Source organism: Diadema setosum, chromosome 1 (genome assembly GCF_964275005.1).
Source record: "Diadema setosum chromosome 1, eeDiaSeto1, whole genome shotgun sequence".
NCBI classification, from domain to species: domain Eukaryota; kingdom Metazoa; phylum Echinodermata; class Echinoidea; order Diadematoida; family Diadematidae; genus Diadema; species Diadema setosum.
The window spans coordinates 31,790,460-31,808,531 of record NC_092685.1 but is presented as its reverse complement, the minus strand read 5'-3'; the positions used below and the strand labels follow the sequence as shown (position 1 = coordinate 31,808,531).

At 41.0% G+C, this 18,072-nt stretch overlaps 1 protein-coding gene across 1 annotated transcript in view; it reads left to right on the top strand.

The window, feature by feature from the left end:
* LOC140235414 (son of sevenless homolog 2-like) overlaps positions 1-16,849 on the top strand; it is a 94,257-nt gene extending 77,408 nt beyond the window's left edge. Inside the window, exons 18-27 of the mRNA XM_072315443.1 lie at positions 7,239-7,340; positions 7,820-7,975; positions 8,687-8,776; positions 9,426-9,518; positions 10,106-10,217; positions 10,745-10,917; positions 11,220-11,336; positions 11,580-11,696; positions 12,318-12,447; positions 13,125-16,849. Coding sequence (XP_072171544.1) covers positions 7,239-7,340; positions 7,820-7,975; positions 8,687-8,776; positions 9,426-9,518; positions 10,106-10,217; positions 10,745-10,917; positions 11,220-11,336; positions 11,580-11,696; positions 12,318-12,447; positions 13,125-13,792 — 1,758 coding nt within the window. The 3' untranslated portion in view covers positions 13,793-16,849. The remainder of the gene's footprint in view (positions 1-7,238; positions 7,341-7,819; positions 7,976-8,686; positions 8,777-9,425; positions 9,519-10,105; positions 10,218-10,744; positions 10,918-11,219; positions 11,337-11,579; positions 11,697-12,317; positions 12,448-13,124) is intronic.
* The last annotated feature ends 1,223 nt before the right edge of the window (positions 16,850-18,072 follow it).

The window sequence follows — 18,072 nt, the reverse complement described above, 5'->3', positions numbered from 1 at the left end:
CCAACTTTGCCTATCACCGAAACATCAGAGTCAGAGTCACCGTCCCCGCCGTCATCCCCAGGGCTGTACGTCGGACGTGCATCATTGATGGCGCAGGATTCCGCGTATGAAAGCCTGCTCGAGTCGCCTCGTTCGTCGTCCGCCGCTGTCGTAGCACCAGAGTTGCCTGTTGGCCCCCCTTCGCCTCCAATTGTTGCACCAGCGTCACCCATTGGCCCGCCATCGCCTGTCATCGAAGCACCAGAGTCGCCGGCAGGCCCCCCTTCGCCTCCAGTCGTTGCACCAGCGTCGCCCGTTGGCCCGCCTTCGCCTGTCATCGAAGCGCCAGTGTCCCCGGCAGTCGTTGCACCAGCGTCGCCCAACGGCCCGCCTTCGCCTGTCACCGACGCATCAAACTTGCTCGTCGGTTCCTCTTCAGACGAACTTCTTCGGTTTGCACGAGAACTTATGAAACACAACAACGAGCTGAAAGCAGAGAACCAAGCCCTTCGCCATGAGAATGCCGTGCTTCGTAGGGAAGTGGAGAAGGAGACATGGATGAAAGGCGAGCCAAATGTTGTTGCGCTGGACAACACAAATGTTCTCATCGGCGGAACAGCGGACGCGCACATCTTGACCAACTCTGAATACATGGATTGTTACTTACGGAGCGAGAACCCCAAGGACTTCGTGCTGCGACTTCTTGGAAAAGTGTTCACCGACGAGGAGCTCGCCCGCTGCAACTACCACGGGGGGATGGTCGGCAGCAAGGACGCAAGAACTGTCAAAGAGGGTTTGAGCACAAAGATCTCATTCAAGGCCATCCTAGCACAGGCTGAACTTGTCTTCCCGGGATGCACGTCATCGGCCAAATTTCAGAAGTTGCTGAGGCCTGCCATCAACTCTAAATGCAGACGGGCACTCTTCGCTTTGAGGCACTGATAGGCGGTGCATCTATCCATTGAGAGAGACAATGAATCTTCAACGCTAACTGTCTGCGTCAATACATTCAGTCATGGATTTGGACATTAATTGTGATTGTTAATGATATTCTGACAACTTTGATAAGTTATTCTTTCAAGTATTATGCGGGTATTCCTGTTTCATAATCAGTCATAATTATTGTACATGCTGGCAGATTTGTAAATACTTCAAATTAAATTCATTTCAGCCTCGACATCTGACGTATACATTGAATTTGTTTTCCTTCCCCCCCCCCGTATGAATTTTCTCAAAGCTTTATGAGGTGTGTGGAGAGATGTGAGAGACGCGCATTGCACTAGTGAGTCACACATACACACGCACACAAATACCTTGGGATTTTCGCTGTTGACATGCCCCTAATCTTTTAATGTATTGGAGTTCATACTGAACATGTAAACATTTCTGAAAATGGTAGTTCAACATTTTATTGGCAAATCTACTACTGGAGAAGCATGAATATGTGTATATATAATATTATATATATATATATATATATATATATATATATATATATATATATATATATATATATATATATATATATTACACATTCATTACATACATTCATTAGGTGTGTCGAGAGATGTGAGAGATGCGCATTGCACTAGTGAGCTACACATACACATGCACACACAAATACATGTACATTGGTATCTGTCATTTTTCGTTGACATGCCCCAAATCTTTCAATGCATTGGATTTGATACTGAACGTGTTGAATTTACTATTTCTGAAAAATGGTACTTCAACATTTTAGTAGCAAATCTACTATCATACTGGAGAAGTATAAATATAATATATATATATATATATATATATACATACATATACATACATACATAATACGGTGAACACAAAAATGCACGCTATACATCCAAACACACACACATAGGTGCATGTATTAATACTGTGGTACACTGGTGATTATACATAAACAAAAAAACAACAGGAAATTGTATTTCAAATTTTGACATGCCTCCAACTTTTTTTTCCATACTAGATTTAATATTGAAAAAAAAAAAAACCCATGAAAACTGGAACTAATGACAGTTGCGTCGCGTTGTCAACGTTGTGTTAATCGCTGGAAATTAGATGACGTAAACTCTCCTGAATCATTATGTTATCTTATGATATATTGCTGATACTTATCACGTAAGCCTGTATATATATATATATATATATATATATATATATATATATACATATACATATAACATATTACTTACATGCTTATCTCGCTTTTTATTCTTATTTCGCCCTCTTTCATTTCGGGGATCTCCCTTGGTAGAACATTGAAAGAAAATGAAGAATAGGTAGTAGTGCACTAACGCTGCGTTGCTGTGAAATTACGAAGACCCTAAGTTTCCGTAAAATCTAAATTGATAATTACCACGCTACTATTTTCATTGCATTTATCCCATCTTTTGCGTTTATTAAATACTTTGTGTGCTTATAACTACGGAGTACGAAGCGTTGTAAATCTGAATCACAGATATCTGGTATTCCTGTTAACGGAGAATAAGATGTGCAGCATCGTTGCGGTGTTTCATTTATACGATAATGAATTTACGGTTCGCTATTCCGCATGTTCGTTAACTTAAAAATGAAATAGCGTCTGTTAGTACAAAGAAGAAAAAAAAACGTAATAAATTTACGAATTTACCGAACCTTCGCAGTATTAAGGCACGCTATTAGGGCCTATATAGGACAATTACCCCCTGGGCAATTACCCCGCACCCTTCCCATGGCCCTTATCCTATATACCTCAGTATATACGTCAGTATGAAGCGCCATATAAATGCAATTATTATTATTATTATTATTACCTTATTCTGAACCTAAAAAGCCTAACCAAAACTCCTATTCCCTAAGCATGACCCTACCCCTAATCTTTAATCAAACCTTACCACTTATCAGTATTTAACGTGGGGGGGGGGGCGAATCTAATTTCATTATCGCGCCGACGGACCTTCGAAATCATGAAACGCAGCTGAATGTTCCTGTTATTCATTTCGAAATGTAATAGCAAATATCCGGCATTTAAATTAGCATCGTGTGGAGTAGAATGTTACTTCTATTCACTTCAGAACGTAAAAGCAATCATCTGACATTTATTTTAGCATCTTCCGGAGCCGAATGTCATTGCTATTTACTTTCGAAAGTAAAAGCAAACATCCGACATCAGGCATGAGACAGAGAAATGACACTTCCAAATTCTAAAGGAAGGAATATGCCTAACTGTTATACCTACTCAAATGCGAGGCCATAATCACATCACATAATGTACACCCAGGTGACGTCTTGCTGGATTCAGTTCATACGGGTACAAAAAAAAAAAAGTGTTATAAATCACAACGTTGTTGGCTGTCTTTACTAAGGCAATAGTTTACAGTGCGCGAGGGTCTTCGTTTTCTCGTTGAAGAAAAAATACTCTCACATTGTAATCCAGTTAATCATGCCGTGTGACACTTGTGTATCACTATCAAAGCCTGCATGGCCTGCAGTATCAACAACTATCATTACCGGTATGTCCTCTTTCTTGACTTGCTAGTCAAGTGACTTACTACTGTCTAGTCAAGTCTTTTTATTCCTTCAGAAGGTCTAAACAGATTTAATAATTCAGCACTAAAGGAACAATCAATTCATCTTCCTTTAGTCATAATCCAGACAAGAAACAAGCACTCATTTCACTCTGATCTTTCCCCACTCTGGCCTCAGTCTCTTCCCCCCCCCCCCCCCCCCTCAAAAAACCAAAAAAACAAACAAAAAAACAAAAACAAAACAAAACAAAACAAAAGAGAGAAAAAACCCGAGGGGAAAAAATACGCACACACACACACACACATAGCAACACAACAAAACCCTCTCCCCTACACCTTCCCGATTTCCGTGTATCTGTCAGGTGAAACTACATGTTCAAGTACAAGAATAAAACAATAGTATACAAATAGATACTGATTGAAACTCGACACCCATTCATGCCAGCCAGGCCAGGTTGCCATGAAACTTCAAAGCACATTCCGACAGCTGGCTGGCAAACCACATGGCAGAGGAATTTGCGTGTAAATTGCTCGACTGGAGAGAGGGCCTGGGAACAGCCCATTGGCGATTAGTCTGTAGTTATCACTTGCAGACCTTTTGAACAGTTGCAAACGTCATGATACTATTTTGTCTTCCTTTTGGACTGAAAGAAAACCATCAAAAAGACGAGTTGAGTGTCACAAATTTTTATGTGGATGATCATCCACATAGATTTGCATCCTCTAAATTTGACCGATATTTCAAATGCATTAATTTAGACAATATTTCAGTAATTTATGTTACACTGTTGATGCTGCAGTAAAAACATCAGAAATTTCATGTGAACTTGGAAGTATTTAGGATGAAGACAAAAAAAAAAATCTCGGCAGAAAACAAATACGTCTTTTTTATTGTCACTGGTAACGTTAGTCACATTTGTGGTTTACAGATTGATAAATCAATAGGTATATAGTATTGTATTACACATAGTTACAATCTCATGAAAAATTTGACATTCTAACACCTAAATTAAGCTCATCAAATATTGTAGGAGAGTGATTTTAAGGAGCTTACATCAAAGAAATATAAAATCATTACATTTGTAATCCTGGGTCTTCGCCCTGCATGGGGCTTCGACTTAGGCTATCTTTACTCAGTTAAATTAACAGACAGTTCATGACCTCCAAGAATGCGCCAGTACGCGCGGTTTCTTCTGTTGATTGGTCTCTCTCTCTCCACCCCTCCCCATTCCCAGTCTGGCACCTTGGCATCGTGGGATTTTTCTTCTTTTTTTTTCTGCGTGAACTTGGTGCGTGCGCTGTGTTGGTGCTCTACATCTACACACGTATACTAGTACATGTGAAGCAGGCAGGCATAGCAAGTCACCACTCGACTCACCTGCTGGCAGCTTACCGCGAGCAGAAAACAGCAGAGTTTCTTCTGTTGCCGCTACTTTTACTGCCAAAATACTGGCTTTATCATCACATATTATTCGACACGCATTGTGTTTTGGAATATAAAAGGACTTTCTTCGGTTATGGTTATGATTGTTGGTGTTGGATTGAGTAAGTGTTCGACAGTTATTGAAATTGTGACATCGCTAGATCTAGACAGAAAGATCCGTCTGTCCGGAGGACTCTTTTATAGTTTGCCATTAACGCTGTCTACGCAGTCTCCGCGGAACATTCCTCGACGGACAGATACAGACCGATCGTTCGGTCAACGCTAGATCTAGACATCGCTAGACATATACTCGTCATAGTACGGCGAGATATGGGGGCTGAAAAAAAAAAAAAAGGAAAGAAAAAGAAAAAGAGGAAAATCACGGAAAGTTTCCCGACTTGGTATCCCCCCCCCCCCCCAGAATTTCAAAATCCGCGGATCCGCAGAGAAATCTCATGCCTGGCTCACATTCATTTAACCATCGTACGGAGTTGAATATTATTGTTATTCATTTCCGAACGTCAAAGGGATCATTCGACATTTATTTTAGCTTTTTTCCGGAGTTGAGTGTTATTGCTATTTACTTTCGAACGTAAAAGCAAACATCCGGCATTTATTTTACCATCGTACTTCCGAACGTACAAGAGATCATTCGACATTTACTTTAGCATTCCTGTCTTCCGGAGCTGAATGTTATTGCTAATTGACTTTCGAACGTTACAGCAAACATCCGGCATTAATTTCAGCATCTTCCGGAGCTGAATGTTATTGCTGTTATTACTTTCAAACAGAAAAGCAAACATCAGACAGTTGCTTTATCATCATACGGAGTTGAATATAATTGTTATTCATTTCCAAACGTCAAAGCAAACGTAAAACATTTTTTTTTTTTTACCAGAGAACGCAGCTGAATGTTACTGTTTTTCATTTCGAAAAAAAAAAAAAACAGACATCCGACAGTTATTTTAGCATCATATGGAGCAGAATATAATACTGCTATTCGCTTCCGAACGTAAAAGCAATTATGTGATATTTATTTCAGCATCTTCCGGAGAAGAATGTTGCTATTTACTTTCGAAAGTAAAAGCAAACATCCGGCGTGTATTTTGTCATCGTACGGAGTTGAATATTATTGTTATTTTTCCGAAAGTTTTCCGAAAGTCAAAGCCAACATTAGACAGTTATTTCAGCATCTTCCCGAGCCAAATGCTATCCTCGTGCATTTCCGAACGCAAAATCAAATATCTGACATCAATTTTAGCATCGTATGGAGCTGAATCTTAACGTATTAAAATTAAAATGAAACAGCTGACTTTTTCCTACGGGAGAAATAGGACGACTTCGAAATACACTGTATTTAATTCTCGAGTCGCTTGACAGATTAAAAAAAAAAAAACAAAGATCTCACCTCATGCACGCAAAATTCTACATGTAGGCATATACATTCACGTATTCTCGCAGTAGACCTACTTGTGTTTTCACAATCCCTCTTCGATCGCTACTTTCAAAGTGTTCCCCGTTCAGTGAGATATGTCTCCCCATGAAACTACGTTTTCTCTTTCGCATAGTCACCATCTGATAGCCAAACGAAACGCAAATCAAAAAATCAAAACGCAGTGTTGAGACAAAGGAAAGCGTCGGGACAAGTCGCTCAACGTCGGGCTATCACGAACATCATTTGTAATCAGGAGAGGTGCGTCTGGACACGTCGCTCGCTATTCATTTTGAGCACTGGCCGTGACGATTCAAAAATCTCGCTACATCTCAAGCGCCATGCTGTCCCGAAACGTCGGCACTATTGATACGAACACTTGCGTGAGCGGAGGTCACGCAACATAGAAATAATCAACAGCTTCTTTCGAGGGTGTCGGCAAGTGTCAGCAAGCGTCGGCAAGCGTCGCGGTATCATCAAAATGATGGCGCGTGATGCTTTGACCGACGCTTAGCGACGGAGTAAAAACATACTGCGACGCACTTCATTGTTCTCGCAAGAAGTCCCCGTCGTTGGGTGTCGCTCTCCGTCGCTCGCAGTCCCTAATTTACCAGGTGCGCCTTACTAGAATATGCTCTGTTACTGGTGTTGCAAAGTAGCATTTTTCACCTAAGCCAAGAAAGATGACAAACAAAAGTTGTGATTTTTTTCTGTGCTCGTTTGAGCTTGCTGGTTTCACTACGTTGTTGTACCTCCCTCCCCCCCCCCCCCCCAGGTGACCTCACAAAGTAGTATATTCTCTAAACCCCATGCTGTTACCACTGATTAAACATATGGTAGTACATATATGATCTGTGTTCTCTTTGTTTGCCATCTCCAGTGGGAATCTGAGGAGCAGAGACACATTCTAACCTTCGAGAGGGACCCACCGCCCGTGGAACACCACATAGCCAAGACCCCCGATGAGTTTGACCTCATGACAGTGAGCAAGGGATTTGTGCATGTTTGGTGAACGTCGGGGGGGGGGGGGGGGGATCACTGGCATGAAGTGTGTGTGTGAGATGAGAGCAAGAACAATTTGATTATTATATAGATGTATTCAAATGTATGAATAGTGGCTAATTGATTAACCCTTTGAAGACTAGTCCCCAAGTATACTCGGGCAGGTGTCTATGGGAAATGCATGTCGTAGAAAATCAGCCCGTCCTCAACAGGTTACGGAGTAAAGGCCATGCCTGAAAGGGTTAGAGTAAAAGCAAAAAGGAACACACAAGAGAGCAAATAGAGGAAAGTGTTAATGAATGCTCAGTAATGGCTGAAAGCTGTGCTTGTCATAAGGCAAAGTTACAATGGGCATTCACTGTAACCGAGGATATGTCTGTTATTGGATATGTTGTTATTGGAATAAGTCATAATGACCATTGTATTTCCTGGATGGCCATATCTTATCTCTCTGTCCAGCTCCATCCCATTGAGATAGCCAGACAGCTGACCCTGCTGGAGTCTGATCTGTACAGGGCGGTCAAACCCTCCGAACTTGTGGGCAGTGTGTGGACGAAGAAGGACAAGAACATCACTTCGCCAAATCTCCTGAAGATGATTCATCATTCCAACATGGTGATTATCATCTCCTGCCACATAAAATGATCTGTCTCACTGTCTCCAAAGATCCTAACTCCTTCCAGTAGTGTTTCATCTGACAATTGTATATGCCATATATGTAGCGAGTCTAATCTATCTTGAATTGGGACTCCTTGACAATTTTCCAACTGGTCTAATATGCGATCTTAGAGGACAGTAATGAATGGAGGAATGTACGCATGCTTGTAGCATTTATGTCAGGTTCAGAGTTGATATTTTTTATTCCATGACATTTGCTCCTGCGACAATTGCTCCCATTAAATATCTGCACGGTAAGCCAAATATATATCTTACCCACAAACATAACCCTAACCTTAATCCTAATCCTTACATCAAACTAAACCTAAAACCCTATCACAACCCTAACCCTAGTCCTTGGAGAAAATGAGATTGGAGCTATTGTCGCAGGAGCAGATGTTGTATCACTGATATTTTACATGTTGTTAAAGTCTTGAATAGCACCCGACAAAAAAAAAACAACACAAAAACTCTAGATATGGCAAAATTATACAGTATACCCTTTCAGGATTCTCTGATTGCCTTTATGGTGCCACATTTTTGTCCTCTACCATCTCAAAGATTGTTGTAGTCATTGCAACCATCTAATGTGAGTGAACATCTGCAGAAGTTAATTTTGATGTCTCACTTGGGTTTTCGCTGCTTCCCCTGTCTTGTGTGTTACCACAGTTCATCTTATGGCTTGAGAAGTGCATAGTGGAGACGTCGAATCTGGAGGAGAGGATAGCAGTGGTCTCAAGGATCGTAGAAATCATGATGGTAAGGCAGAGATATGATCTGTTACTTTTTGCAGTATTGTATTTTTTTGCCAGAAATTCTTCAGGTTTGATGGAAAGTACTCTTTCTCCCTAATTGTATTACTACACATGTCTATAGCAGGAAAGGTAAAAATACTGCTTTTCCACCAAAATTATGTTTTTCAACCCTCGGAGTACTGCAATGATCCTTACAGGGTTGTTATCATTGGTAAGGATTTTTTGCTTTGCCTCAAAGAGATAACCAGTGTGTCTCAAGAAAATGAGACGTCTGTGGGCACCATGATCTGTTAACAACTTAACCTCTTTATTGGATGCTATGGTCCTACAGACATTGTTCATTGTGGCTTGCAGATTGCGTAAGCCCTGTTTCCTAGGATAAACTTTGATTTTGTTATTTATTTCTTGGTGATGAGTGCACATTTTAAATGCTGAGACTATTCAGTATCCAGCGAATGTGCATGGAACCGTACAATTTGGTTTTTGTTTGTTTGTTTGTTTTTGGTGCCTTTGTTTGGTAAATATTTGGACTGTGTGTTATGGATGCTGTCACCAGAGGTATCCATTAAGTTGAAATTCTTGTGCAAATCGGATGCTCTGAAGCTCGTAGCTGGATATGTCAAGTCTTTAGTGTGTGAATTTTGTCTCAACAGGTTTTTCAAGAGTACAACAACTTCAATGGAGTTCTGGAAATAGTAAGTGCAATCAACTCATCAGCCATCCACAGACTGGAGCACACTTTCAGGGTGAGATTCTGATTCATTCCCTTCTGTGTACATTTTGTGTTTGCACAATTACTATGTCAGAATATGTACACCTTTACAGTGGAAGATAGATTTCAAGTTCCCCATGGATTTCCAAACACAAGCACAGTGTAATGAAAGAATGTATCTATACACTCTGTTTGCACAGCACACTGGTGAGAAGTTTCTCAAAAGTTCTATGTGTAAAATAGCTTTGCTTGTATGTGCTGTCAGTAAAACTGTCTAGAAATCAGAAAACCAACACTCTGGCCCAAATTCATGAAGGTGGTACAGTTAAAACCATGGTTTAAACCATGGTTTATGAAAACTTCAGCATAAATACAATTGACAGATTGTGTACGCCTACAGACGTCCAGTAGCAAATGCGCGTTGATAGGTGCATGTCGAAGGTATGCCTATTTCCTGTTTATTTTAGACCATGGTCTAAATTCGTACCATTGTCTAAGGTTAAACCACCTTTGTTAATTTGGGCCTTTGGGATTAGATAACACGTGTAAACTGAAGCAAGGTTGTCATGCTGTGAGTGAAATAGCACCCTGAATTTGATGCTGGTTACTCTCGTCTTGCAGGATTTGAGGAAGAAGCAGGCACTGGAGGAGGCTAAGGAGCTTGGGACAGACCACTACAAGAAGTACCAAGAGAAGCTTCGCTCCATCAACCCACCCTGTGTGCCTTTCCTGGGTAAGGTTTTCCCAACCAACTGAATGGCTAACTATCTACATAACTTCTCATTGATCAGTTCCAAAACATGGGATTATGATGATAATTCATTTCTATCATGGATTGTCCATCTACTACACTATCTTATTGATGGAGAGGGGACACACATACACACACACACACACACACACACACACACACACACACACACACACACACACAAAATGCCAAAATGATGGAGAAAAATGACTTTTCCACAAATATGTTTTTATAGAGACTCTGTTTTCCCTTCAGTGACTGGCAGAGAGTTCAGTGAACATTTAGCAATCCTAAATATGAAAAGGTGTGTTTTTATACCATTTTGAGAGAAATGTTTGTGATATCTTTATTGAAGTATTACTTTGCAAGCATTCACCCTTGTAAGTTTTCCTGTTTGCAACTTTAAAGCTTGGTACAGAGTTTGCAAAGTTCCCCCAGAGGGAAGCAACTACACAAGCAGCCATCCATTCATATCTACATCATTCTCTCTCGCCTTTCCCCACCCACAGGAATGTACCTGACAAACATTCTCTTCATCGAGCAAGGCAACCCGGACTTCCTGGCCAACTGCTCCGAGGGCTTGATCAACTTCAGCAAGAGGCGGAGAGTGGCGGAGATCACGGGAGAGATCCAGCAGTATCAGCACCAGCCGTACTGTCTGTCGCAAGAACAAGACATACGGGTGAGAGGACAACTTGTCCCTTTTTGTTTTAATTGCTGCTGCTATTGTGTTGGTAGTTGTAGAAGTGTATGTTGCAAAATCTTCAACAGAGGCAACTTCCGTTAAAACAGAGTCGTCGGGACTTTCAGTTATCTTTCGTTACATTGAAATTTCATTCTAACTAAACAGTATAGTATATAAAGAGATATGAATGATAATATTTGGACCTGAATTTTTCTGTTTTAAGAATATATGGACTGAGGTAAGAAATGTTGTCTATGAACAAAGTTTTCAACATTCATCTTTGTTTCTCATCCGGACAGAAATTCTTCGAGGAGCTCAATCCCCTCGCGGAGATGACGGAGAAGGAATTCCAGGACTACCTCTACAAGACGTCGCTGGAAATTGAGCCCAGAAACTGCAAGCAGCTGCCCAAATATGTAAGTTGCAGCTGCTGGACAAGATTGTAATACAGAGCCATGTTTGGCCACCATGGTAGCGCAATGCGCACTTAACAAGACATTTTCAAAAGTCTTGAGCAACATTCTGTGCAAAGATAAAGCTTATGATTTCTAATAAGTGGTTTGTCCGAAATAATGATATGGCTATGAACACGTATGTCATTACTATTATCTTTTATGACAGAGCCTCCACTTGTCAATTTTTCTTCTTTCCTCCTCCAGCCCAAAAAGTATGAGTACTCCTTGAAGTCTCCAGGCATCAAGCCATCAAGCAGTAGACACATGTCACTGGTCGGTACGTCGCGCCTGACCAGTGACCTACGATCTCCAAGCTTCCAGGTGGGTGGTAGTGGCTCACCCCTTGTAGCTGACAAGCTCCCTGTGGAATGAGCCTAGGCTCTCTTTCCCTCAAACTGCTCGTGACTAACAGAACAGGAGAAGATCATGTAGTATTTTGTACTTGTCCCCCTTTGACATTGCTGATCATTTGTGGTGATGATGAGGCATGATCATGATTCAGAGAGGAAAATCTGGCTGGAGTCTGATGTTCCTGATAGGTCTGTGTGTGCCCTTACTAAATGCAGTCGGTCAGTTTATTTTGGGACTTTGATATTCTAGTAAATTAATCATGTGGGACTAAATTAATTTTTTTTTTTTTGCGTGTGTGTAACTGCGTCATTAAACATGAATGGGGAAGGATATGGAAATTTAGAGAGAGATGAAAAAAAAGAACAACAAAAATGCAGTTGCATTCTGATCAGTGCATTTACCAAGACAAAGTAAGTATGCAAGGTGCTACAAACCCACTTGTGCACTTGCCCGTGGTGACTAGAACTGGCTGTTGGGCAAGTAATATGAAAGAGGGCCTGTCTGTTCCATGTATGGGGCCTTTGCTCATTTGGGCAAGTTGGTGAGATATTTCTTGCAATGCCCTGATGTCGTGCTTGTTTACCTCCACAGAGGATGCATGACGAAGAAGCCACCTCACCCAAGGCAACGTGTGCCACGCCTCCTTCGCCAAGGACACCAACCATCACGTCCACTCAGTCTATCTTTGACAGCAGTGTCTTTTCCAGTGTCGATTTAGGAAGTGAGTATTCACCTCCAGGAATAACCATCTGCACACACACACACACACACACACACATTGTCTGTATACACTGCACATTCTGCTTTACTTTGCCTTCATTGCCAGGGTAATTTAGGTTATAATGGAACAGGAATTAGGACTCCAGTGTACTTGAGAAAAGCAGTCACAGTAGATGGGTATTTTTAACCAATGTTGCAGTATGCATTGTGCAGGAACACCATTTCAACGTTGCAACTTGAATATGCAGTTGAATATTTTGAATTGTTTACTACATTATATCTCTTATCAGAAAAAAAAAAGATCACAGTTGTTTCCAATTTGGATGATAATGTATCATCATCATTATGCAAGTTTGAGATAAACCCTGTACCAGGCATTGATCATGCGGTGTATTTTCAGCAGGCCATGGGTTTTTATACTCACATTTGATGTCAAAATATGGTTACAAAGTTTGGGGGAACTGAAAAAGTAGAAATTTTCTCGTAAGTAACTTTTCGCACTCCATTGGGCAAGATGAGTTTCACCAGTTTTTAATTATGCATAATCAAGATATGCACTACTGGAGTATATGGCAAGCAAAAATAATTGCATTCTTTTATTTTTGCGCTAGTTTGCAGTTGCACGAAATGAACAAATATTTCAACAGTACTTTTTGTCACTCTTGTTTTTGTCTGAAGGCAACTCAAATACACCGTCCTTCACACAAGAGGAGCCTGCAGAGCCACCCCCTCCTCCCCGACCGCCTCGCTCTCGTCTCAGCTCCACACCAAATCCTCATGAGCCACCTAGTCTCCCCCCAAAGAACACCGGTCCCCCCATACCCCCTCGGAACTCTCAAAACTTGAATGGGGGTATCCCTTTGGTTCCCCCGAGGACTTACCGCAATCCGAACTCACTAGGGCGCAACTCATCACTCCAGCGCAAAGTGTCGGGCTCGCTGCCGGGCCCACTGACGGGCGTGTCTTCCGTTGCAGCGCCTTCCATCCCACGGAGGGAACCTCCACCCCCCATACCACCATCCAGTGACAATCCCTGGGTGCCCCGCACCCCTCAGCACCTTCAGCACAACCACGCCTTCTTGTTGAGTCAGACAGGACATGTGCCCTCCTTTCCCGCCAACAATGCAGACCACCATCACCTCCACCACCACCACCACCAGCAACAACAACACCAGCACCAACAACACCAGCACCACCCCCAGCTGGGCTTCACACAGACTCTCATGCCCCCGCCAAGGCGGCGCATTAAGGAGAAACGCGAGGAGCCTGTCCGACCCCCCAGGACTCCTCCCAGAGACATGCAGCTGTCACCAGAGGAGCTGAAGTTCTTTGAAAGCTCGTACTGAAGATTCCCCTTTCCTTTTTTGCTACAGTGTGAAAGACTCGCGAACAAGTGCTTGTGATTCCTGCATGTGGCAGGGGCCGGCCGCTGATTATCTGGAGTGAGGGCATGAATGAGTGCAGCAACAGTACTTGGAGTCCATCCAGGGTCCCCTTGTCTCCACAGAGACTTTCATCAAGCCTGTGTGAGGCAATGGAGTGGTGAAGGATAGATGAGATGGGTCGTTCTACTCTCTCATGGGAGATATCTACTTACTTTAAAGTGATCATCAGCAGTGTCCAACAACTATGCATTTGATAATGCAAAGCATGAACCAAAAAAGAAAGAAAAAGAAAAAGCGTCATTTCACATCAAGTCAACTTGTGTCTCATTATCACTCTTAGCAGTAGACACATTACAAGAGTTATTACAGCCCCAAAAGCAGGTGTCGGTGGGGAAGTACTTTTCAGACAGACATACAAAGCGTAACATTGGAAATCTCTTGACTTCATTTGCTTTGCTGTATTGCAGACTCTCATCATTAATGCCGTTTGCGCTTTAGTCATCATCTTCTTCTTTTTTGCTTTATCTTTTTCATTATGACATCTATTACAAACCACAGAGGCATTCTCAATTGTAATGCCTGCCCCATTGTTGGTCATTACGAGTAGTAATCACAGGTACTTCATCCCAGCACTTACATATCTTGCATAGCTGGATATATCAGGCGTTCTTTACTTCAATAATGAATCTATTTTATCCTTTCCTGTTCAGTGTGCCAGTACTGTAGGAATATAAGATACAGTTCTCCCCCCCCCCCCCCCAATAGGAAAAACAGATTCTGTTCCCTGATGGAAGAACACTCAACTTGGGCCAAGTTGGTTATGCTTGAGTTCAGTGCTCACCTAACACAATGCTCTGTACTCAAAGTTGCAATAGTATCAATTCCAAGGAGATTTGATACATTGATATTTGATACTAAGTGGTTCAAATCCCAATATACCGAATATGTAGTAATCTTTATAAAGTAATCTTGCTGGAAATGACAAAACATACTGTAAAAGTGGATATTTTGGCTTCGGCTAGATATGATGAATTTCACATGTTTTTAATTCTCCAGAATCGAGATATTAATTACTGGAACATATAACAAGCGAATTTATTCACATGATTTTATTTCCGTGCTAGTTTCTGGTTGCAGAAAATTTTGGTTTGCAAAATTTCCACTTTTACATATATCTATGTAATTATGCTTGTCGTTTCCAGAAGGTTTACTTCCACACTAATAATGCCAATACTAGATCCAAGGAGATACTGAGGAGATTTGAGATTTGTTCCCAGTTCATGACAGCCAACAGGAAGTCTAGCAAGATTGAACGTGTTTAGAATGGATGTGGTCTAGCATCATGCATTGAATTACTCTCACTTAAATATTCCAGAGCAATATGCCTGAATTTTGTCTTATTTTGTTTTCCTACTGTGAAATCCTAAACCCAGTTGTAAGTCTGGCTTTGAAATTCACAACCGCACTTGTAATCTCAATCATGTTTGAAAATCCTTCCCATCCACGTACCTGCTCCTATTGCAGAACCCTTCAATAAATTGTTATGCTACTCAACCGGATAGACGTTTAATCAACTTGCAACATACCAATATGCACACCACCATTGATGACAACTCATAGAAAGAATAAACTGTTCAACAAGTCTTCTTGTCAGTGAGCATGCTATGTAAAGTTCATACATCAGATATATTACTAAGCCTTGCTTTGATGACTTTTAATGATGTTGAAATGCAACATAATGTATGAGAACTCCCTATTGATGAGAAAATATTTTGCCAATCTCTCAAATTTAATATTTTGGATGGATGTATTGAGGATGTAAACTGGCCATACACTTTGTCTCAAAGTCTGACAAATCATTATTCTTCTTGAGATGAAGGCAGTTCAGTTCTTATGCTGAATTCATCAGTGTCTGCCATGAGTTGTGGACGGATGTGATGAAACAGATGGTATCTGAATGAAGCATCCCGGTCGGTGTACGATAACAATGACTGGTTGCAGGAGATACGTGCTTTTAGTCCAGGCATGATAGTGTCTGTGTGCAGGCCATACTTCATAAAGCTTCTGTAATGTCATCACACCGATCCTACTGGTTACCCCCTCCCCCATCAAATATTCGTTGTGTTACTGAGTTTCATATACATTTCACCTGTAGAATATGGACAATTGATTTATGTTACAAGACAGTATACCATGAGCAAAGCATTATGTGTCTACTTCCCTAGCCCATATTTCGGCTCTGCAAGCGTTTTCTATAACTCGAGTAACTGCAGTAAAAGCTCACTGTGGCATAGTCTTCTTCCATGGAACTCTTCATGATACCTTGTGCAGAGTGCTTGGAACGAACTAGAGATGGTAGACAAAAGAACAACATAATCATGTTTTCTTTCATGATATACTATCAAGCAAAAATGAAGGCACTTGTAAAACGTTGTTTAGATTTTGTCACACTGATATGTAGAGTCTGGCAAGTTGAGAGAACTAAGTCTCAAAAGAAATTTAAGTTTTGCTCTTCCAAGACACAAGGCACAAAAGCAAGAAGAATGTGAGCTTATCCTTTTCTTAAAGTTAGCACATTCAAGTACAATGGTTGCTGTCAAATGCTGAAAGTTTGAGTGAATGCATCTTTATGCTTTTCCTGCTGTATCATTCTACAGAGTAATTTAATCAATTCTGTATGATTTTTCTAACAACATTTTCTGATATTAAGGTCTCGTGCTGTTTTGAGGTGATGTACTACAAGCAACCAGTTTGACTGTACTGCATTTGTGATGAAATGACACATGGTACAAATATTGGCATACGCTTGATGAAATGTAATCATGTTTTGTGTAATGTGAAAACAGGCGACTGTTTTATTATTTTTATTATCATTATTACTAATGAGAGTCTACCACTCCATATTATAGCTGATTGGAAGATTTATTTTGTACCAGATAACAAAGTGTCCTCCATCCGTGGGAGTTTTAACGCCTGCCTCCTGGGAGACTTTCAATAAAAAATTGTTGTTGTATAGAACCTACCAGTTGCATGTGACTGCTTCTTGAGCTTTAAAGGGACTGTACAGTACTGGCTGAGGTGGGGATTCATGTTTTGAACATTCCTAAGTAAGATAATGAGAAACCTCTTATGAAATATGAAAGAGCATGTAATTTTAAGAAGGATTCAACATTTATTTGATGAAAATTGGTTTTCAAATGGCTGAGATATCCAAAAAAAGTGATTATAATAAAAGGCGACAGGCCACGCCTTTTATTAGGATCTCTTTGTTTCACCTTGTTTTTGGATATCTCGGCCATTTCAAAACCGATTTTCATCAAATAAACTTTTGATACCCATTAGAATTGCATGCTCTCTGACATCTCATAGAGTGGTTTCTGAATATCTCGCAAAGCGTTAAAGGTGCATAGTCCCGGTAGTGTAGAGGGCGCTGTTGATGATACTGCCGATCACCGTTAGCATTGATATGAAGATTGCCGAGGTTGAGCTGTCGTCAAGAGTAAAGCGCGTAGGTGTTGCTAAGTAACGTTGCCTTCGTTGTCTTCTCTGCGCATCACGCAATCTGCAGTAATGCCAGGGTGCGTGCATATGTGCTTCTTATTATGACATCACAAAAGAAGTTTGCTAAAGCTGTCATCCCCCTCAGCTGAATCATGAACCGAACTGTGATCGGACCACTGACTACAGTGGATCAGACTTCTTCGGACTCGGGGAAGTGGGCCAAAGCGTAAGCACCAAAGAGGAGTCGATAGCATAGGTCTCTATAGGAAACTTGCGTCGTGTGCCCGCGTACGCATTTGACTAAAACACCGGGACCATGCACCTTTAAAAGCTAAATCCTCACCTCAACCAGAAAAGTAGATCCACAGAGAGAGAGAGAGAGAAGACATGGTACATCTACAGTCAATGTCACTTCACTTCACTTCAAATCAGTCAGGACTGAAGAAAATGGCTCAACGTACGGAAAAATTAAACCCAAATTTATAATTATGTGGATTGAGTGAATGCAGCAACCTAGTAGAACACATCACTGGAAGTTTGAGGAAAATTAGACAATCTGTTCAGAATTTATGATTTTTTTAATGTTCTGGTGCAGCCGTTGCTAGATGAGAAGACTGCAAAATTTTTTATTTTTTTTATGTCGCATATGGACAATGATATAAGGAAAATATGCAGAAAATTCAACATATTTTCACGTCCTTAGCATAATGAAAGAGCACTTGACTTGCCTCTTTCAGAAA